Genomic DNA, 23685 nt, shown 5'->3' with positions numbered 1-23685 from the left:
TTTTCTTTTGTTTGGTGATTTTTTTTTAACCTGATGGCAGGACTGTCTTGTTTTATTGACTATATAATCTGCTCCAGGAGTAATTGTTGGCTGAAAGCAGGATAAAATTTCTTTAAATAAATAAATATGGGCAACACTAAACAAAAATAGCAGAATTTATACCTGAAACTAGGGCTTAGATGACTCTATATAGTATTTTATTTCTTCCTATAGTTCATCACTTCTCATCCTGTGCTTGCAGATTTGTGGCATTCTCCATTCATACCTTCTACTCTCCCAGCCATTCCATGAGGGTTGAACACATGAATTCTGGATGGAGACAAAAAGTTTTTTTTAAATCTGCCTTTTTACACACACACACTCCTTTTCAAAATGGAAAAAAAAAGAGTACCGGTACACACAGCCTTAGAATGGACAACCGACATCCATGCTGCAGCACTGCTTCACTTTCGAGGTCCTAGCCGCCAGAAAAATTTGATTTAAAATCCAGCTGCCCATCTGCTCTCAATCCTTCCTGAAGCCTGGTTTCTATTAGCTGTGGCTGCTCTAGGCCTTTAACTCTTTGAAAGCTGGCTTGCAAACCGCAGTGTGCTTTGCTAATGGTAGGAGTCCAGAGTCTTCAAGTGTGTTGTTCTAACCACTGTGGAAGAATACAACTATTAAAGGGGAGGGGAAAGAGGAAGAAAACTGAGAGACTTATAGGTTGGTAGCATTTAACTATCAGTGGTAATGAGTCTGAACGACTGCTGGTTCCAGAGAAGTATAACAAGGGTTAACCACTCATGGGTTAGGCTGGGAGACAGAACCACAAATCCCCCTTTTTATTACTGGGCTGGTTTCTCTTAACACTGTCACAGATTTTAACACCCGATGCCACTGTGGTTTACAGGAGCCAGCCATCAGGGCTGCAGATGGGTCAAGTCTGTCCCATTATGCTCTGCTTGAAGAAGGGGTTGCCAAAGGTGCTCTGGCCTGCCAAAACCCCACATGTTGTAGATCTCCTGCCATAGCCATTCAGATTAAAGCAACGTTTTATAAACTTGGGTGCCAGGCAATGTAAAAAAATAAAATAAGGGGGAACATGGAGGAAACTAAAGATATCTGGGTAGTCAGCAATACTATGAAGCTAGCTAAAAACATAACAGGGAAAAACATCTGGGAAAGGAGCATGCTTCCAAGGTTTTGCGTCACATACGTACACTTCAGTCAGACAGAAGCAACTCAGGCAGATATTGAACGCATGCACAATACTGGAACAAGGCAAGTGTAGCATGTAAGGAAGAAAGACACAATTTCAAGTACATTGTGACATTCAAGGCAGCACATAGCAAAAGCCCTGTGGGTATTGAACTACAATCAATGGGCCATGTATGCCGCAAACATAATTGCACCCCTACTCTAATGGGCAAGAGATTAATCGTGGCTTCTCTCTCATTTACTAAGCCGTCATTGGAAAAATAATACCAGGCAACATCAAGGACAGAACCCAGGATTCCTATGCAAGGGAACTCCTCCTACTCTGAATCCCCTAGGCCTAGGCAGACCAGCTCAAAGTTGTGCATACGAGAGCAGCCAAGCTAAACAAAATATACATCCCACACATCAAAACCAAGTTATTTTAATATTATAAGTTAGAAAAAACAACAATTCACTTATGTTAGTCCTCCAAGTTTAAAAACATCCAGCTGTACAGATTTCAATACATCAGAAATATACATTCATCTTTGTGATGGTGGAGAGACATTTCAAATATCTCCTGAAAGCCAGTCCAAACAGAGGAGCAAATTAAGAGAATAGTTAGCATTTCAAATATGAAATGGACCTTTTGAAGGTTATTTGTCTGTTTGTTTAAAGCCCTGTAACATACACATACATGTATGGATACACACAAGTAGATTCCAACTCAGAGGTCATCCTTGTATGCTTAGTAAGGATTTTAGATTCACACAAAGGTGGAAAACCAATCAGCTCTTTGCAAGAAGTGGCTTGGAAATGAAACAGATCAGCTCCATGCCCTGGGATAAACCAGTTCCAGTGCAAAGACCGTATCCACAGTTCATAAATGCTAAGATGCTCAGAGCCCTTGGGTGTGTGTGTGTGTGTGTGTCCCGCTAAGCCCCACTGCAGCTCCTGAGACGCTAAGCTCCAGCATGAGTGACATGTGTTTCACGGAAACAGTCTGACTTCAAAGGAGCTCACAAGAGAAGCTGCGGCCTTCTTATTTCCTCCTGTGACGTTAATGGTTTTGTTTCTGCAAAAGGGCTCTCTTGCCGACAGCCTTCATCCTCTTTCATCTCTAGTATTTAAGACAGACAAGCAAAGACATCCCAGGAGTGACACAAGCTGTTCTAGTATGTATACAGATGGGTAGGGCAACAGAGGAAAAAAGGATGAAAACTTTGGGGAAGCTGAAAGGGAGGATACTTCTGGAATTAAAAAAGGAGTCAATGGGATACTGCAGGGGTACTATGCTGACAAATAATGAAAGTCCACCTGCTAAGCATCAGATTTGTTTCCACCCAAAGACTGTTATCTGTCATTGGAAAATTGTACATAGTTTAGGAACAAACCATCAACAATCATGACAGCACAGGTTTGTAGTAGGGTAGTATTTTTTTAAAAAATCTCAGTAATCAGAATTATCCCACCAGTGCTATGGCTCAGAAGAGACTTTTACTACGCATAATGGAACCTGGGACAAAATTATGCCCTATTAGGACCATGTGGCACAAGAGTGAGTTGAGGAACAATTCTAAAGGCCTGCAGCCAAGATGCTTCCAATCAAGATTCCATCCTTGAGAGCATGTTCTATGTCCTTCTCTTGGATCTTCAAGAAGACCTAGAAAGAAAAGGATTTGTTACAAAGGAAACTGGTGAACATTCACCATGTCCGAAAATGACAATGCTATTTTTAATTGGAGGATGTTGGCAGTTTCTAGGTTTGGGAACATACAGTAACGTTCTACTATGATGCCATCTAGACAGTCCCACTTCCAGACAATTCCCAAAGTTAAACCCATTACAGTGACAGTTAAAATATTAGTGTACAAAGTGATCTTGTACTACCTTTGAAAATACTGTATTGACTGCTGCAGAATTTCAGAATTTATCACAAAATTCCTGCAGTTTCTACACAGTCAGCATGTAAGGAGGGGAGGAGCCAAGGGAAGACTACCCAAGATGTCCCCAGTATTTGCATTCCCTTCACTTAGCACACACTCACGCATGCACACGCACACAACCTTTTCCCAACCTTTTCTCTAGTGACAATGATTCCCCTTTAAAATAAAGTCCAATCATCTCCCCCACGCTTTTCTTAAATAACGAGAAGACAAAAAAGAGAAGCAGACTTCTGACCACTTCTCATTTTGTGGAGCGGAGGGCACAGTGCAGCATGCAGCGGGTCTTGAGAAGGAATAACTGGCCTCTAGACCCCCAAACTTTGCCCCTTCTTTTATTCTAATTCATTCCCCTTGTTTCCAAAGGTCATACATTCTACAGCCAAAAATAATATATTTGACCAATTTAGTCAAAATTTAGTCATCTCTCCACAATATGTACCTCTCTCAAGATCAGAATACATGGGACTCTGGAAGCCTGTGACTACAATGCAGTTATTGGTTCTCTTTTTCAAATCGTAGAGTTGGAAGAGAACACAAGGGTCATCCAGTCCAACTTCTTGTCTTATGGTTGAACAGATTTCTCCAAGTATTAGTGGGCAGCAAAAATTGTTTGCCTTTAGGCAGGGCACAGCAATAGAGGGGTCTCTGTGTTCCCACGCAGTCCCATCCATAACAAAGAGAGGCCTGCAGTAGTACCTTAGTCAGCCGTGTTTCTTTAGCCTTCTTCAGCCCCACAATACCCCTCGCTTCCAAGAGGGCTGAGAGTGAAAGGCACTCTGATTGGTCAACAGCTCCCACTTGCTGCTTCCGACAAATTTTGCTGTAGGCTTCATGTAGCTGGAAGGAGAAAATATTTGTGAAAACTCTGAGCTATTCAATACAAGAGACAAAAGCACACGATAGAACCTGCTCCCTCTGTCTCCATCCAAGTGCCTCAGGCCACTTTGTTTCCTCCATACAGTTTGTAATGGGATGATGTTCCTCCCTGATTGTTTCACACAGCCAAGTCAAAGGAGTTGGTAGCAAAGCCAAACACCAGGTCTGCACCACACATCTAGCCTATCAGCTCTGCTATTATATATTCCATTTTTCAGCCTGTGTGTAAAACTTTATTCTCTGAGTAAACAGAGCTCATTAATTCCTAATGTCTTAAAAAGAAAAAGGATATGATGAAGGGAAAAGGATGAAGATGGTGCTGATTCCCCAGAAGATTCCTGTTTCCTACTTCTTTGTATTCCGAGTCCTGCATGGACAGCCATTTTTTTAGCCTGTGCCCATGCTATTACTTACTCATACTGCTTGTACACTTCTATCATTATATTCTAGTTGTAAGTGACTAACCTTTATAGGGCTCTTGTGATTAAAGTATAGACATCAGACAAGTAAAAATGCTGTAACAGATGAAGAATAGTGTTGGTGGCTGTGCATGCTCACCTTTCCAAGGGTCACTTCTTTGGCTTTCTGCTGCTTGGTCAACAGTAACAGGGAACACACCAAGATTTTCTGTTGCAAGGGGAAGGAATCAGCATCACCATAGCCATTACCAGCTGTCATCCGGTCACCATAAACCTCAGAGATCACACGGGATACGTGGAGCAATCCCACCTGTTTGGGCACTGATGACTCTATGGCTGATTTAGAATGGGATTTGCCTGAGGAGGGAAAATCAGAAAATGGGCTGGAATTAGCTGGATAGACAGAAAAGGCACAATCTGCCATGCAATAAAAGTGAAGTTGAAGAACGGAAGAGGCTTCTACCAAAAAACACTCAGTGTTGGGAGGTTCCAAAATGGCTTTGTACAGGTGCAGAACAATCCATGTGTGTGTGTCACAGAGACCACAAACAGGCAGCCTTTCAACTGAAGAACTCAAAGTGATGTAGAGAGTTCCAGAGCAGTTTCCCATTCAGACACTGATTATTATTTATTATTATTATTATTATTATTTTCTTATATCCCACTTTTCTCCCAATACAGGGACTCAAGGTGGCGATCACACTGAGATCTGTGTAGCTTCAGCATAGTTATTCTATTTTGTCTTAATAGCATGCAAAACCTTCAATATAGAGTCTAATTTTTAAAGGCACAAGTTACAGGTGTACACTCCATTTATACATTATAGCAAATGAACAGGAAAGGAGAACACAAATCAACTGCCACACTACAAGTTTGGTACACACCGCCCTTCAGCATTTCCAGCTTAGTTTGGGAGATGTCTGCTTTCCAATCCCTTTATGTAACTCTTTCACACCTGTATTCACAGTGCACAAACTACACTAAAAGCCAGCACCCAGAGAGGAAAGACAGGGAGCAGGTGTAGCCTCTGTCTTCAGGGATGTCTGCTTCACTACTGCTGGAAGGGAATCTAGCCTTTGTGTCAGCCAGCTGCATGATCATTTCTTCCCTCCAGTAAGGCCAAAACAAGTCCCTGGGAAGAAGTGCTACCAATCAGGGTCAGGAAAAACAGTTAATGAAACATGACAGAACTGCACAGCAGCCGAGCATCTGCTTGGGGGGAAGAATGGGGAGAAGCTACTTACAGGCAGGCAGCATTTTCAGCACAGTTTGGCTCTTCACATCAGATTCCACAACCTCAATAGCCCTCCTAAGGATGAATGTTACATTTTAGAGCAAGGCATTAATGTTTTACTGATGCTTTTATCAATGCTTAACACAGTACTAAATCATCATTCTACACTTTCTCACATAATTAAACTGTGTACAGACCATGCCACTTTATAGATAGATTCATATTGTGCTTTGTTTATGTATCTTCAAGTTGCCTGTAGATTTATGGCAACACCATGAATTTCATAGCGATTTCTTAGGCAAGGAAAACTCAAGGCAGTTTTGCCAGTTCCTTCCTATGAAATATAGCCAACAGCACTGGATATTCATTGACAATCTCCAATCCAAGTTGTAACCAGGGCTGACCCTGCTTAGCTTCCAAGAGCAGATGGGAGCTGATGCCTTTAGGATATTCAGGCCCGGTCAAAATCCAGGAATCTTATCTCACTGCATGAGCCTCTGCACTAGACATATCCAATTCTAACCACTTGTCTTGCTCATATCCCAATACCCCAGATAACTGATCACTGTTGCATTCACAGGAAAGACATGTACATTGTTTATTGCTTCTAACAGCATTTTAATGCCACTCCAGCCTTAGTAAGGGCAAAAAAAGAGACAAGACAAACCAATACTGTACCTCCCAATTCTAAACCTAACTGGTACTGACAAATCATTTTCACTTGCCTTGAAGTAGGTTTGCTCTTAATTAGAATAATTTTAATCCAATCTCATTCCTTAGCAAGAAGAATATTAATTAAACAAGGAATGTCAATTATCCTATGTCTAACGCAGTATAAGGTGAATCAAGAGGTCCAAAATTCCCTGAGACTAGCATAAGGGGTCTATTTTGACTTGTCCATACATTTTAGTTGGCTGACTTTTCTTTCATATGCTCAACAGTCTTTTGTTTTCATTATGATAATTTTTTGGTATTTTTTAGTGTTTTGTTTCTATTTGATATCTGTAAAACTGACGTCACTGAACTATTAGTATAAGTAGTCTAGAAGAAATCACCTTCAACCAGAAGCCACCTTTAACCTCAAGCTGCTTCAACACTTCCTTTTTCAAAACTTATATACATCCATCTTTTTGCTTCTCATTCTACCTCCCTCAGCTTTAAGGGTGAGCAACTGCCAAAAAGACACCCAAAAAGAATTCTAGAGGGCTATACCATCCTTGCTGTCCCTCTCACTTGATTTTTTAAAAAGTTTTCTCCAATTGTTTTTGCTTCCAAATGCAATTTTGCTATGGATAGTTTTACGCCTCGAAGAAGCCTATGCGTAGATATGAAATGAATACACGCATATAGGGGTAAAATGGAGTGGCATTTGAGGTCTGAAAAAGGACTGCACCATCCCCACCTTTGCTCTAATGTTTTCTCATCCCTTTGCATTACCCTCATCTTTCCACTCTAACACGTTAGGAATATCATACCCTAGGGCAGGCTATGATCTAGTTTTGGGACTCCCCAGCTAAAAACCAATGGTCTGACACAGGGTCTGTCATCACACATAATAAGGAACCTAAACCAGCCTTCTCACCCCAATGCTCCCAAGGAGTGTTGCCAGGGGGAAACTATGCAACCATGCTATATACAAAAAAAGGAGGCGACCTGGTGTGGCATACATAGCCCATTAATGGGAGCTCATTACTATCTTGCTTCCTAATGAGAATAATGCTCTATTTGTTGCAGTGGAAGTGGTGCTAGAGGCAATCCTCAACCCAAAGCCTCTGTGCCAACCCTGCTCATTTGGACACCTGATGGGTGGTATGAAGCAGGACTAAATCTCTTTAAGTTGACAACTACTACTCAGCTAAAATGAAATTTAGGCTACAAACCCAAACATCGGTCATAATCATGAGAAGTTACAAAACAATATTACTTATTTTGAAACAGCAGCATGCACATTTAAGGACGTGGTGTGGCTTTTATTCTAGATTTCTGTGGCAACTATTACCATCATTTTCAAAAGCATAAAAAAGCCAAATTAAGCACTGTTAGTTTACATGGCTTTTCATGAAAAAGAACACAAAAGATAGGACTCAGTAAAATGTAAAGCAGGGGCAGTTGGTGAAGAACAAAAAAGAAAAGAAGTGGCAGCACCAAAAAGTAAAATCACACTACCATAACTAACCACAAAAATGCTCAGAAAGCAAAAATATACTGTGGAATGTGATATGCCCAGCGTGTTTCAACCAGTTTTCTTCAGAAGCAAGACACAAGCAAAGTTGCCACAGGTCAATGAAAAGTTTGCAAGTAGAGCAGTTATACTGATTCAAAATATTCTAAGTTAACAAGTGCTATTTAGAAAGTAGGTTAAGGCTGTGTAAAATCTGCCTTGCCTCTGCAAACAACCCACCTTTAAAATGCACTGGGCCTATCACAAGGTTTGAGGCTTAGACAACCACTTCCCTGAAGCGTAGAGGCAATACTATCTTCTCTCCTGAACACAGATGAGATTGGCTAGCAACACTGGAAACTACAGAATTCTCATTGCGTCCTTGACATCAGTAATGCTTTGCATGCCCTCTTGAGATAGTGCCCATTGTTTTCCTCTGGTCTCTATTTGTAATCTGGATTGATTCATGGGGACTGATGCACACATAGATTCTTTCTTGCAGTAACCAAGTAGGAAAGAATTACCCTTTAGTCTCTTCTGAAAACAACTGGGTAGTTAGACCCTAACACACAAAATGATCTGGCTTTGTAGCACTGAAAACTGCTACTTGCACTGTTGTCATTTCTCTATGATGCATTATGTATTTTTGTTCGCTTTTGAGCCAAAAAATCTAGGGGAAAGGGCCCACGAAGTTAGTGCTAAAGTGAGGTCAAGGAAGGCAAAACGCAAGGTTGATAAACTCACTTGCTAGGGGAAAGAAAACACTTCCAAGCACCATAAAGATGTCTGCTTGAGCACTGTTAATGAGGGCCTTTTGCAATCCAAATGTAATTAACCAATCTATAATCGCAGCAGGGAGGACCAATTCCTCTCACCCTTCATAGGTAATGGGCTGTGAATATTTCCAGACATTAACACAGCTAGGAGGCAGCACCCTCCCTTCTTCCCACAAAGATATGAGGGCTCTCCCCCCCCCCCTCCCAGGCAGGGGAACCAAACACCATAATGAAGCTTTAAATCACATCCCATGTGCTGTAATTAGCTTGGATTTTAGAGTGCTATATATTCTTCACCTGCAGATGTCCAGAGCTTTGCGGGCATCCCCGGAGATGGAAGAGACTTTCCGAGCACAGAATTGGATGGCAGCATTGTCCAACACTTGCTCCCCTGACACCTGAGGGACAAAAAACAGAACACAGGGTTACAAGAGCAGCCTCTTGTCTAGCATCTTGCTTGCCTTCAAGAGAAAATACCAAGAGGGTTTGGGTGTGGTCTGTAGAAGGGCAGGTCTGTTGCTTCAACCCAGGAGCTCTCTCTGTCTGTCTGATCCACAATCTTTAATTTACCAAATTCCTACCACATATATTACTATCATAAAGCACCACAGCTAGTAGATAAAGAAAGTGAACCAACAAGATATGGACTTCAGCTAAGGGAAACAATGAGGCAAAATGAATGGACAAGATATTGAGTCAAGATAGGCAGATACCAAGTCCTGAGATGCTGGCTACCTTTAGCTTCCTGGCAACAAATAATTGAAAGATTATAATCAACCATGTTCCTGTAGCTTAGGTATATACAAGTTTGACATCATCCACAATCGTAAGGGCTAGTAACTTAGGAGCAAAAAAAAAAAAAAAAGGCTATGAGACTGCACAAGATTTATCAAGAGCAAAGTTTTGAATATTCACCACATTCTGTCTCTACCCCCAGCTGCAACATGCAGTGCTGCAATATGACAAACATATTATTGTTTTTGCTGTTGTGTGCCTTCAAGTTGTTACCAACTTATGGTGACCCTAAGGTGGTCACCATAAGTTGAACCTATCATGGGGTTTTCTTGGCATGTTTCTTCAGAGGGCGTTTGCCATTGCTCTCCTCTGAGGCTGAGAGAGTGAGACATGCCCAAGATCACACAGTAGGTCTACATGGCCAAACTGGGATTCAAACCCTGGTCTCCAGTGTCGTAGTCCAATGCTCAAACAGTACACCATGCTGGCTCTCAGGACATACATATAGGCCTGGTTAATATATTAAAACAGTAACTTTGGACATAGTCCACAGGAAGCATTTCCTGTGCAAGGCCTACTGGGATGAATAAAAGCTGAGATTACTCTCCAAAATGAATGCAGGATGAAATAGTAAGATTATAAGAATGGCCTTGCTATTGTCAAAATGAATAGGTAGCTGCCTCAATGGGAAGCCCATCAGCAGAACAAGAGTTCAGCTGCACCCCTCATCTTATGTTTACCACCAACTGAAGACACAATGAAACTTTGCTACTGATGCAGATGTTCTACCTAGTAGCTACATGATCTCATCTGCAATCTATGATCCTGCCTGACTTTTATGATCTTTCTCTCCACTATAATCATTCGGGAGGACTTAGGAGACAGACTTTTCTATGGCTGCACTCAAGTCGTGCAATTCCCTTGCATGAGAGGCTCAATTGGCCCCCATCTCCTCTCTTACCATCACCAAAAAGACCTTTATTATCAAGAAATAAATTAACACATTGAAAAGTATTATTCCTAGAGTTACATTTACTCTGGTAATGCACAAATAGCTTTATCACTTGTGTCCAGGCCATCTCCTCAAATTGTCAATAGATGCCAGTTTATTATCCTCATCTGAAGCCCTTTTTTCAACCTTAGGAAGTGGCTGCTCTCCCATCTGGCAGCCAAGAGAAAGTGAGGTTGTTCTTAGTGGTAGAAGATATTGAAGGTGTTCCTAATGAAGCATGAGATGAATGTACTCTGCAGCACATTGACACGTGCAGATTATACCCATGCTTCAGCAACATGCTCTAAAGTGGATGTGATCACTCCTTCTGCTGTCTAAGACCACAGCAGAAATCATGGTGGTTGGTTGCTGAGATCTTACCTGCTTCATGCGCTCCTGAATGATGACGGTAAGCTGGTCTTTGCTGTATGGGGGGAAATTTAGCAGCTGTGGCCTACAGTTGGGGTGGGCTTGTAGGCGGGGCAGAATGCGATCAGTGAGATCCAGGGCATTGGCTATACCTGCCAGTAAAAACACATTTAAAGGTCTAAGGCACTAGTCTTTATCTTTCCCTCATAAACCTTACTTCAGAACAGGTAGAAATTTCTTCTTAAAACTCCAAAACATAAACACATCTAGAATGACCATCTCGTACCTACTGTCTCAAATACAGTTCACCTCTTTCCCACTCTTGTGAATATCAGCAATATTTAAGTACACAAATGAGTTTAGTAAGAGGAGACCTCATAGAGCATCCATACCTTACTGACAAAAAGTACAAGGAAGCAGGAACATCAAGAACCTCATACATTAGCAGCATTTCTGTGTCTGTGTGGATTTAAAAGTTCTATTAAGCAGCCTGGAGTTAAAGTGCTGCAGACACTTGCCTCCTCCTGGTCAATATTGCATCATTTGATCAGTGAGAGGCTGTGGGTAGATAGTCTTATATTTTGTGCAAGAAATAGCTGGCCTACTAAATACTGTTTAAAAAAGCTTGCTCTAACCTTTTGTTCTCCAGATGTGCTCAACTACAATTCCTAAATGCTCCCACCAAGTTATATTTTATTATCCTATTTACAATTTATGATTTTATTTTATTTACTGGATTTTCGTATTCCTTAACTGACTTGATGTTTAAGTTTAGAATTGCATTTTTATAGGTGTTGCAATATTTTTATTGTTAGATCATTCTTGGTATTTTAACATTTTATTTGTGACCACTGCATGTGTTTTAGTGTATTAGCTACCTTGCCGTGCCTCTTGAAGGGAAAAGGGAGAGTGCTAATAAATAAATGGTGACACTGAAGAAAACATCAGTCCTGGAATCAATCCACTTTTCCTGACACCGCTGCTTCTCAAAACTATAATAATTAAAAACTAAAAATGAATCCTTTTATTATATTTTTGTTTACCTACACATTTGTTGTTGTTAACTTTCCTAGAGTTGATCCAAACTCATGGTGACTCTGTGGATGAGACATCTCAAAAACTATCCATCTTCTACTGCTTTGCTTAGGTCCTGTAAATTCATGCCCATGATTTTTTGTGGGTTTTTTGGGCTATGTGCCAGAAAAACCCACAAAAAACTATGGATGCCGGCCATGAAAGCCTTCGACTTCACTCATGCCCACGAGATCCATACACACAGATATCTGAAATATATTCTATTCAATTGTAATCTTTAATAATAAAAAAACATCCCTGTCAACCATCTCACTTACCTACTTCTCTCCAGAATAACTCCCTTCTTTACCTCCCCATACTCACTCCTTTCCTTTACCTTCTCTTCTATACCCCACTACTTTATCCTGCATCTTCTTTTGCTTTACTCCACCTTTCTCTTCACAAACTCTTATACACTTTCTCTCACATAGCTCATAAGTCATAGACTTCCTTCTTGTTAGAATTGCCTATTTACATCTCTCTTTCATTCACTATCTTATGATGTTTATATTATTGAGACTCTATAGTGTTTTCTTTCTTATTCAGGTTTAGCATTTCTGACACTTACCAATGAGAACAAGCCGAGAGTTGGGTAGAGAAGGCCATTCAAATACTGTGTAGAGCACATCTTGTCCCTTGCTGTCCAGCTGATCCAGCTCATCTAAAACAACCAAACTTCACAGAAAAAAGAGACCAACATGTCAGCACCATCTCTTTAGGAGTAAGGAGAAAGTAATGTGCAGATTTGACAAATGACCCAAGGAAAAGGAAGAAAGCAGCTCTAATAAGCCTTTCCTGTACTGCTTTAGTATCCAAATACGCATCAACTGCAACTAGTCCCATGGGTTAAAACTTCACTGTTGCCAGGTATTCTATGAATGTAGGTAGGTTGAAAGAAAGTCTTTAAAATTGCAGTAACTTGTTTGTTGTTGTTTTAAAATAAATATTTCTAGTTACTAGAACCAGTACAGACTGAAGTAACTTTAGATTCATATTTCCCAACACCCAAGGGAGAAAGTGCCAGTTTTAACTAGTTTGTTAATTGAGGCATGTGTCTCTTCCTTCCCTGACTTGTTTTTTAAAAGGATCATAAAGAGCTGGATGTTTCACTCTGCTATCAAATGAAAAAATACTGATTTTCATTTTTAAAATTGTTAATTGTTACTTTTGCTAATAGTTTAAATGTTTTATACTGTTTTTGTCAGTTTTCTTGTTTTATAATGCTATTTTCTAAGTTAGAATGGCTTATTACTTGTTACCCTTATGCACCATAGTATAATGGAAAACACCTTTGATTCATTGGACCTATTCTATCTGGGACTAATGCTAGATTCAGACCTCTGAGGAGACTATGGGCCTAAACAGACGGCTCTAAAGAGGTGGCATCATGCCGCTCCTTTGTGCATCGGATTGAGGCTGCAGCAACTGCATGCCCTGGCCCCAATTCGGCATTTTGCCAGCTCCAAAAGAAGTGGCAGAAAGTTGCTCCTTTTGGAGCTGGCAAAAAGCCATGCTTGTTGTGGCACTTTCCAGTGCTCCTTTTGGCGTGTGAGGTCTGAATGCCACACCAAAGGAGTGCCATAACACCACCCACTGTGTGGTCAGTCAGTCGGTCGGCATAAAAGCGGCTTGGGGGTGGATTCAGGGCGTGTGGTCGCCATGCCCGCATTCCACCCCGACGCTGGCCCTTTTGGATGGTCTATTTAGCCTCTATGTCTCAAAAGGCACCACAAACTAGAGATGTGAAATTCTGGGGGAGTGGTAAAAGAAAAACTTTTTTCCCTCACAGAAAAAAGGACTAATTTTTTTAGCATGATAGCAACATGTTCAAGGCATGTTCATATATCTATTCACTCAAAATTATAGCCATATAACAGGAATACTATGGGGCGAAAGACTATGGGGCAAAACAGGTAGGCATCCAGGAATAGCCAAAAGTTGCTCCCGGGCCTAATCTCCCTGGCAAACACATGCCACAGCCCAGACCACGTCTCCTGCTGCGGTCCAAAATGGACGCGGCAAGGACTGTAAAAGATCCTCTCCTTTTGGAGTCAGTTTAGGGCCGCCTTGGCCGGTCCTGTGGCAGCTTTCAGGCATGTGCATCATATAAAGACTATGCCCCTGGAGCAGCTGGAAGCTGACTCGTCTGCCCATTTGTTTGGGGCCTTAGAAAAAGTTTTAGATGAATACAGGATCAGATCATTGCAATTTCTGGTCTTGGGTTTCTTTTCTCAGTTCATGTTGATTATTTCTACTCTTTTCGCTGCTCTTTTCCGGTTCCTAATAAATTGCCAAAACCAAAGCTGCTCTAAGTTCTCCTTACAGTTTCTGACCTTTGAAACTATGTTCTGGATAAACTGTATTTTTAATATTTGAAACACTATACTTTTATGGCAAACCAAGTAGACATAGTGTATTTTAAGTTCAAATGAAGTGATTTTCAATTTATAAAGGGTTTTTTTCCCTTCAAATTTTTGAAAATTTTCCTTTTTTCCTGAAAAAAAACAGAAGCCTCCCCATGGCTTCAACATTTCTGGAAATGTTACATCACTCACACAAACGTATTTTAAAGAAATAAATATGGAATACCGAATAAAATAGAAAACATTTCTATTTTGTAAAATCTGGTCCACGCAGCAAACAAAATGAACTACTATGAACTGTCATGTTGCTGAGATCAAGGCTTCCAATGTGACCCTAACAATAAATTCACAAGATGGATTCAAGGCAACCTTGTCATATACACAGACTCAGCTACTGACAGACAATCTACTCATGTAATTATCAGCTTGACCTAGACTGGCAAATAGCAGATCTCATAGAGACCATATTATTACGCATATATTTCTAGAGTGCAATCCAAGGAGAAGTGTTACAACTGATTCACTTTGTCGTCATTAGTAAGGGTATGGAAGTCCAAGTTTATATGAGAAGCTACCTACTGTATATACTCGACTATAAGTCGACCTCATGTATAAGTCGAGGGCAAGTTTTGGGGCAAAAATTATAGATTTTGATATGACCCATGGATAAGTCGACTGTAAAATTTAGGGGCATATAGCAAAGGATTAAAAGGATGAAGCAAATCAAAACAATGTCAAAGAACCTACAAAATTCCAGCCACGACGTTTGTGCTCACTCTTATCGCTGGATGGATAAGAGAACAGAGAGGGTTGGTGCTTCCAGGACAGATTATACTCTTGCCCTTCACCAGGGGCTGATTCCTCCTTTTTTAAATAAGAGTTAAGATATGGTACTTACATTGACCCATGGATAAGTTGACTCAGGTTTTTTGGGGTCATTTTTTGACCTAAATTTCTAGACTTATACATGAGTATATACAGTAAGTATATTAAATCCTTATCAAGCTTAAATTCTTAAATACTGTAATTCTCATAGGAAAGAATTAAAATGAAGAGGCAGCATGAGGAAGGCATATGAATCCTCTTCAAATGCCTATTTCTGTTTGTTCAAATTAGCAACCATTTCTTCTATAAAGCACAGCAGATGATAGATATCCTCACTTGACTTTCAACCAACAAGATCTTCCTTTTAGGCAAAAAAAGGTGTAAACACTCATCTTCACAAAATATGCACAACATAAATTATGTAATTCCTGATTTTAATTCTACCTTCCCACTGGGGGTAAAAAGTGAAACAGGACCTGTTAAAAAGCTTGTACTCACACCATAGGTGCATTTTTTGATGTCAGCCGTTTCTCCAGCTTTCTGATGACATCCCCCCTGGCTGTTCTGTCTGCTCCAGCCTGGCCCAGTTGTTCAGCAATGGCTGGGAAAACAGCATGGGAGCTCCGCAAGGCCATGCAATTTAAGACAATGGTCTGAGTTCCAGAGAGCTCAGTCTGCCAGAAAGAGATAAAAGGGAGTGAGATAAAGCAGGCCTTTGCAAAGGTTTTAAACAGTGTAATGGAAATACAACAATTCCACAAGCTGAGGAGAACATGGAAGAAAAAATGGTAACAGTAGAAATAATGCAGTTTGACACTGTTTTAACTGCCATGGCTCAATGCTATGTAACTCTGGGATCTGCAGTTTTGTGTGGTATCTAGCCTTCTTTGTCAGAGAGATCTGGTGCCACAACAAACTACAAATCCCACTGCTGAATATCTACAGATACAAGTGACACACCAAAAGCACAAAGAAACACAAAAGCTTCAAAAAGGGCTTTCCCAAGACTCTAACCTCAAAGTTTTCCCACAATGGATACAATACTGTTCAGAAAGGTGAGGCAAAAAGCACATGAAAGGTATTATTGTCATACTAACAAATGCAATTTGCCCAAGATAGGCAAGGGATGCTTCAGCATTATATTAAAAAGCAGAGGTCTCAAGAAAGGTCAGCATCCAGATAGTTACCTTCAAGTCCAGCAGGGTCCTGTTGAGGCAGGCAGTCTTCCCAGTGCCTGGAGCACCAGAGATATAAAGACTTCCAGGCTTCTCCTTACACACATGTTCCCGGAGGAAGGAATGGAGGACACCTGTCTCTTTCTCTCTTGTAGGCAACTGGTTTGGAACAGCTGTATGCAAGAGACTCTTTGCATGTTGATAACAGGTGCCTGTGTAAACGAAATTAAGATGGAACAGTTTTGAACTAAAATCACACAAATAAGCACACCATGTACTTTGGCCCTTTAGACAATTCCCCCCTTCCAGCTTCGGATTAATGAAGTGACTTCATCACCACAAACTGGCTAAGGAAGTTTGCTACCTTGAGGATGAAGAATGTACTGCTGGCTTTTAAGAGTCACATTTGTATTTATTAAAATTAATTAATGTACATTAAAAATAATCCTCAAGTCCACATCCTCCTTAATACATTAAAAACTATGAAATGGAACAAACTAGGGTTCAGGTGTGCTACAGCTTTCCAGAAGATTTCAGAGACAAGCTCTTAATTCAGAGTAGTTGTTCTTTCAGATAAATCTTTAAAGAAGGGTAGTCAGAGAATGTGCAGAACAAAATTCTGCAACATGCTTAATATTCTTACATACCTTCTTGCTTAAAGAGACGAGTACACACCAGCTCTTTCTTAGCACTGTGACACTGTAAAGTATTGGGAGTTTCTTGGGCCCTGCGGAGGGGAGAGGGAACCACGCTGGTTGCCTTGGTTGGAGATTTAGGGGGTGAATGCTCACTGAACAGTAAAGTTCGTCTCTTTGGAGAAGTGGATGGAAAGCTGTTCTCTTTTTTATTCTGCTTAGTTGGTGAGCAAGGCAGTAACATGGTTACATTGCACAGATTTTCATCTCCTATGTTGAAAAAAAAATGTATTTAGTTAAGAAAAAGGCAGGAGGCAACAATAAAAGTAGAATACAGCCAAGAATCCACATACAAGAGTCAAACAAGAACCCATTTCTATCACAGAACATGGCTTCCTAAAAATGTTTTTGTTCTTTCCTTTAAAGCTTATAGATCTTATAGAAATCATCCTGAAAACATACACTTCCTTCCTAATGCATTTGCATTCACATGCACTAATGTTCCTTGCCACTATGGTGCAATGGTTTCAGTGCGGAACCACAACTGGAGACCAGGTTTCTAATTCCTGTTTGGCCATGGACCTCCCCTGAACAAATCCCCCCAAGGAGGGCAAATGCAACCCCCCCCAACAAATCTTGCTAAGAAAACCCCATGATAGGTTTACCTTAGGGTTGTCATAAGTCAAAAATGACTTGAAGACACACAACAACAATGTCCACTGCATGACCCGTTCCTCAAGGACTCTGCAAGACCTTTACTTATTCATCTCTTGCTTTTACAAAAACCCAAAATACTGGGTTCAAATAAAAGAAAAACAGGTTTGTTTTTTGTTGGGGGGGGGAGTCTTAGTACGAATACTGTTGAATCAAAAAAATATTTCAAGCACAACAACAATCACTTCAAGAGTACCCAAGAAGTAGCTTTTCTGGGAAATTAAGAACTTGTCAGTGGTTGCTTAAAAGTTGTAGTACTAATCAGGAAGTAACAGTGTAGTGTGAACCTATGCAGAACTAAGTGTTATTTCAATAGGCTTAGTGATGCATCTAACTCTATGCAAGAACAGGCTGCACAAATAACCAGGAGCTCAGTCACAAACTCTGAAAGAAGGTTTGCAGTTCAGTGATAAGCATATGTTTAGTGTGCAGCCAGTCTAAGATCAAATCCTTGCCATCTACCAGCAAGGCATATCTTAAACCCTGGTGAGCTGCTATCACTCAGAGTACACAAGTGTTGGTCCCTGGACCAGCACCAGTCCCTGAGTCAGTGGCTATTGATATCTGAGGTTTCCAGGGGGAAAAAACCAATCGTAGCCAATGGGCATAAATATGGTGTTGGTCCCTGGTATACTGGCAAAATGCCAGTTCCCCATGTTACATAGTCTGAGAAGCGATAGTATAAAGATAAGTAAACCTATATTCCTAACCCTGCATATAAACATGTGCTTCCCACTGTGCTTTTCAGTTACACATAAATGCAACCACAGCCTCACTTCCTGCAGTCATTTCATGACGCCCATGTACTGAATTGGCATTAAGAAGAAGGTGTAAACATACCTCATGTACACATAACACTGTCCAGAGATACTTTGAAAAAACACAGAGGAAGGCAACTTACCGAGGCGTTTGCGAGGGCTGAGAGGTAAGACCTGCCCCTTAGAAGAGAGCGGTGAGGCAGATGCTAGGGCTGGATCCAATTTCGAACCCCTCTCACTCTCTAGAGGCTGGCAAAGGGTCCTGGTTGATTTCCGCTTAGGAAAGTCGATTGTATTCTGCTTCTGGGGTTGAGACTTAGATCTGGTATTAGGCATAGTGGACACTAAAACTAAAGAGAAACATATAAAGTATCAGTATGCATGTTAAACAACACATACAATCAATCCCTACTCCAGATACATACGTATAATGCTACTTTTAAATTTCATTAATATTCTCTTATCTGTTATACTTTCCCTAATTATACTGTTTTCCCATCCTTCGTGCAAGTGATTTGCATGTATTTTGTTGGCACTCCTGCCTTTCCAGATCACACACTATATATATATATATATATAGGCAAGTCCTTTCCAGGCAAACATTCTCTGAAGATGCCAGCCACAAATGCTGGCGAATTGTCAGGAAGAAACTCTGCTAGAACATGGCCACATAGCCCTAAAAACCCACAAAAAACAAACAGCACCCTAGTATTTTCTAATCCAGTAAACAGGGTCCCATCGTTTCGCAATTTATCTCTGGGCTACAAAGTCCAGGCTAAACCTGTTGGCCCTTGAAGGCTTCCGAAAGATAGTACAGCTTCAGAAACCTACAAGAGGAGAGGATTCAGTTTAGGAGGGAGGAGTGTGCCTATTTTGACAACTGCCATGTGGCTCCATTGCTGTGGGATTCTGGGGGTTGTAGTTTTCTGTGGCCTTCCAGGTGTTCTGGACTCCAGTCACCCAAACCCCTTGTCTGTTTGTGAAGCTGGTTGGGGGATTCTGGGAGTTGAGGTCCAAAATACCTGGAGGACCAAAGCTTTCTGATAGAAAGGGCTCCATATCCAAGGTAAGGCAAGATGTCCTGGCTGCAAAGGAGGACAAGGCACCGAGAAATGTAGGATAAAAGAAGGACAACTGGTCGCCCTGTAAGTATCTCCCATGAACTACAAGTCTCACAGGGCGATTGTTGAAGGACCACTATATCTCCCAAAACTACAACTCCCAGGACCCCATAGCACTGAGCCAGGGCAGTTAAAGCGGCATCAAACCGGATTGTTACCGCAGTGTGTTTTGCAAGTGTTACTATTCGCCGACCCTTCTTCCCCCGCCGCCCTTAGACCTAGAAGCCCTTCCATTCCCGCTACCTCCAAGTCTTGGCGATGAAGCCTCCTTGCCTTCCTTCGCGGACGCTGCAAAGGAAATGAATGAAAAACCGCGCCAAACTTCCCAGCTCTCGCTTCCTGAATGACATCATCACTAACCGGCCAATGGGAGGGAAGGAAGGCGCGCGAGACAGATAGAGACAGCAGCTCGGGCTCGCCCATTGGTTCCCGGCCCCGCGCGCGCGCCCACCTCCTCCCAGCCAATCGGCGCCTTTCGCGCCAAACCCGAACCTCTCAGAGGCCACGCCCCCTCTCTCTCCCTCTCTCAACAATCTAGCCTCAAGTACTGTAATCTTGTTGTCCAGAAGGGCTGGGCGTTTGTCCTGGAATGGCTGCGGCCAAGTCTATTGCGACTGCACACTGCCACCTAGGTTTAATCAATCTGAGTCACACCTTTCACAACACTTGAGATCAATACTGTAAGTGAAATGGGAACAAAGTCCAGCATTGTTTTAGGAGTGGACTAAGTGCAGAATCGATCCAAGATACTTTTCTGCCTCAACAAAGATCCTCTCCTCCATGCGCTCACAGACTGGACTGGGAGTTAATATTTCCACATTAGTAAGAATCATAGCGTTGGAAGAGACCGCAAGGGCCATGCAGTGCAAGCCCATTCTGCCATGCAGGAACTCTCAATCAAAGCACCCCCAATGACAGATAGCCATCCAGACTCTGTTTAAAGGCCTCCAAGGGGAGTGTGCTCCACTGTCAAACAGCCCTTACTGTCAGGAAGTTCCTTCTAATGTTCAGGTGGAATCTCTTTTCCTGCAGCTTGCATCCATTGCTCCATGGGGTCCTAGTCTCTGGAGCAGCAGAAAACAATATGACATCCCTTCAAATATTTAAACAGGGCTATCCTATCACCTCTTAATCTTCTCTCCAGGCTAAACATCTCCAGCTCCCTAAGTCATTCCTCATAGGACTTCATGGTTTCCAGACCCTTCACCATTTTAGTCGCCCTCCTTTGGACACATGGCTCCAGTTTCTCAATGTCCTTTTTGAATTGTGGTGCCCAGAACTGGACACAATATTCCAGGTGGGGCCTGACCAAAGCAGAATAGAGTGGCACTGTTGCTTCCCTTGATCTAGATACAATACTTCCATTGATGCAGCCTAAAATCGCATTGGCCTTGTTAGCTGCCGCATCACACTGTTCACTCATGTTCAACTTATGGTCTACTTGGACTCCTCGATCCCTTTCACACATAGTTTCATTCATCCAGGTGTCCCCCATCCTATAGCTATGCATTTCATTCTTCCACCCTAAGTGCAATACCTTTCATTTCTCCGTGTTGAAATTCTTTTTGTTAGCTTTGGCCCACCTTTCTGGTCTATTCATGTCATTTTGAATTTTGATCCTGTCCTCTGGAGTATTAGCTATTCCTCCTAATTTGGTGTCATCTGCAAATTTGATAGGTATGCCCCCAATTCTGTCATCCAAGTCATTGATAAAGATATTGAATAGCACTGGCCCCAGGACAGACCCCTGTGAGACCCCACTGGTCACTACTCTCCAGGATGAAAAGGAGCCATTGTTGAGCATGGCATCTTTCACTGCATGTAAGGCCAGTTTATGGAGAGAATGGCGTATTGCGTGGAATATCGGGCCAATACTTTTTAACAGATGTCAGTGGGTGCAAAGGGATTGTTTTTATTTCTCCAACTACACATACCTAATCCATAGATTGTCCCCAAAGATATTTATGACATTTAAATTGTTCTTGTTCCACATTCTGGTACTGAATAAACAATGATAATTATTCACATGTGGGCAGCCATGCTCTAGACTCAAGAGCCAATGTGGGGTATGACTATGTCTTTGGAGACCAGGGTTCGAATTCTTGTTCAGCTATGGCAATCCACTGCATAACCTTGGACAAGTCACATCCTCAGAGGAAGGCGAGGGCAAATCCCCTCTGAATAAATCTTGCCTTAGGGTCGCCATAAATCGGAAACAACTTGAAGGCACACAGGAACGGTTGTGTGCTACACATTCAGTTACCAATTGTGGATCTTGTAGGCAGAAAACTGAATCAGAAGTAAAGTATCCAATGAGCTGTATAAAGGTTTATAATGTCAGAGGTACATGGGACGTTAAAGTATGAGAATGATGAATGTAATGTAGTGTAAATAATCAAGTACAGTAGAGTAGAAGTATAAGAGTGTTGGAAGATGTGTGCGTGGAAAGATTGAAAAAGGAAGTTGAAGAAGGTGAGAGTAAGTGACAGATGATTGGAGTAAGTGAAAGATGAATGGGAAAAGAGGTTTGTAAGAGATAAAGAAGGGAAAGAAATGTAAGACAATTGAGAGGAAAGGAAGAATGAAGTGGAAGATAGAAGGGGGAAAAGAATGGATTACAAATTTGGAAGCAAAAGTAAGACAAAACATTATATAACTATTGTCATAATAAGACTTATGAGAAGATTGTAACTGAATAAGAAATCTGCAAATTTGTTTGGATGTTAATCTTAGTTAACAAAAATATCAAAATGGAAATTTAAAAGACAAAAATCTTCCAAATACCGTATCAAGAGAGTTCTTAGTTGTTTTTATTAATTGGGTAACAACACTGTTTAAGAATCTTATATGCAAACCTTACTAATATGCCATTTTCTTTGTCCTGATGAAACTTCCCCATCCACCCACACACAAAAAATCCTTCAAAAAGAAAAGCAAAATATTGATGGGTACAAAAAGGACAGTCCTACCTGAAAGGCAAAACTACAAAGCTAGTGTAAGAGATCCATATTCTGGTTCTTGAAACCACACCAGTGGCTCTCAGTAGTGTTTCTCTAGCTAAGGACAATGTTAATCTTGAACAAAAGCATTACACACAAATACAGACTGCATACTAGCCTGCAAAAGAATGCAGGTTGAGAGGCATCCTCTCCACAAACACAAACACACAAACGCACACGCATATCCAACCAACCCACCCACTCTCCTTTAAGGATAAGGCACAGTGAGTGAAGGTTAGAGAACATGCCATTCTATATCATGGATAGATCACATCTTCTTGCAGAGCCTCTTTCCTAGCACATTCAGTTTCACGCTTCCGTTGCAGTATAGGACTGTTGGAACTGCAACACTGAGGAGGACTGTGTATAATCTGTACAGAAAACTGAGCCAGGGTAGTCTTAATCCACATAGCATGAAATGTGGAATTCTGTAGCCTGTATGTCATTCGGATTAAGTCGGTTTGTGTGATTTCACATCAATTCTGTATTTGTCTTGTTTTTGTGTTTATTATTATGAACAATTTATTCAACTTTTGTTAACCATGAGACAAATGAAAGAACTGTGCAAGCGTTTGCCAGGACCACCAGTAAAATTTATCCAGCCATCCCACTAATTTGAGTTTTTAAGTATCTCTTTGTAACACAAGGGCTAGCACCTAAGATCACATTTGAAAATTGTCTACAACTGCAGGAAAGCATGGCAGACAGCACCAATTAAGAGCCACTTGTGGTTAGTCCTCCAAATACACACCTGAAACATGCAGTCTCTCTTGGAAGCATGTGTAACTTCCGCATCTAAAGACTTGTTGACATCTTCATTTTGTCACAATGTTCTTTAGACCAAGGATCTAAATATGCAGAATCAAGAAGATGAGATCCCAGTTGGAGATGTAACTTCTTGTACCTGAAGGCTAGAAAAATTCTCAACAGAGCAGATAAAGAAATTGTATCAGTTACTACAAAACAGATATCTTAAACATCTTTCTTCAGGCTTTGTTCAGAAAGGGCCAAATGCATTCAGAAGTATAAATGCTTACCCTGTATCACTCTTTAGGATGATGAGACAGGACTAATGTGTTTTAATATTAAGTAAAAAGACTAGCTGTTTTTCTTTATAGTATGAGCTTTTTAGATGGGGTAGTCTTCAAATACACAGTTTCCCCATCCACAATCTGAAACAGTATGGCCAAGGGAAAAACAATTAAGTGGTATCAATCTAATTACACTGACAGGCCCAGAGTCTCTGACCACAAAGTGTAGCATCAGCCTTGAACACATTTTCGTAGTCTTCCTCTGACTTGTGAAATAAAATTGACATAATTATCTTGATAACAGTGA

At 41.2% G+C, this 23685-nt stretch overlaps 2 protein-coding genes across 4 annotated transcripts in view; both read right to left on the bottom strand.

Moving 5' to 3' along the window:
• The window catches only part of RARA (retinoic acid receptor alpha), a 938446-nt gene that overhangs the window by 252979 nt on the left and 661782 nt on the right, over positions 1–23685 (bottom strand). The window lies entirely within an intron of this gene.
• CDC6 (cell division cycle 6) lies at positions 1615–23672 on the bottom strand. 3 transcript variants are annotated; one of them, XM_042476515.1, is made up of 12 exons: positions 23099–23672; positions 18371–18577; positions 16768–17025; positions 16133–16332; positions 15444–15619; positions 12326–12432; positions 10696–10835; positions 8886–8986; positions 5662–5726; positions 4557–4774; positions 3819–3959; positions 1615–2839 (listed from the first exon to the last, which is right to left on the bottom strand). In XM_042476515.1, exons 2-12 carry the CDS (start codon positions 18561–18563, stop codon positions 2753–2755), a joined length of 1686 nt encoding a protein of 561 aa, XP_042332449.1. In that variant the 5' UTR covers positions 18564–18577; positions 23099–23672; the 3' UTR covers positions 1615–2752. The 3 variants fall into 3 exon arrangements, with proteins under 3 accessions (XP_042332449.1, XP_042332451.1, XP_042332448.1); XM_042476517.1 differs by lacking the exon at positions 23099–23672 and adding an exon at positions 19592–19692; XM_042476514.1 differs by having other exon boundaries at positions 1615–3959.

The sequence above is a fragment of the Sceloporus undulatus genome, chromosome 6 (genome assembly GCF_019175285.1).
Source record: "Sceloporus undulatus isolate JIND9_A2432 ecotype Alabama chromosome 6, SceUnd_v1.1, whole genome shotgun sequence".
NCBI lineage: Eukaryota > Metazoa > Chordata > Lepidosauria > Squamata > Phrynosomatidae > Sceloporus > Sceloporus undulatus.
The sequence above is the reverse complement of the archived record's forward strand: the minus strand, read 5'-3'. Positions and strand labels throughout refer to the sequence as shown.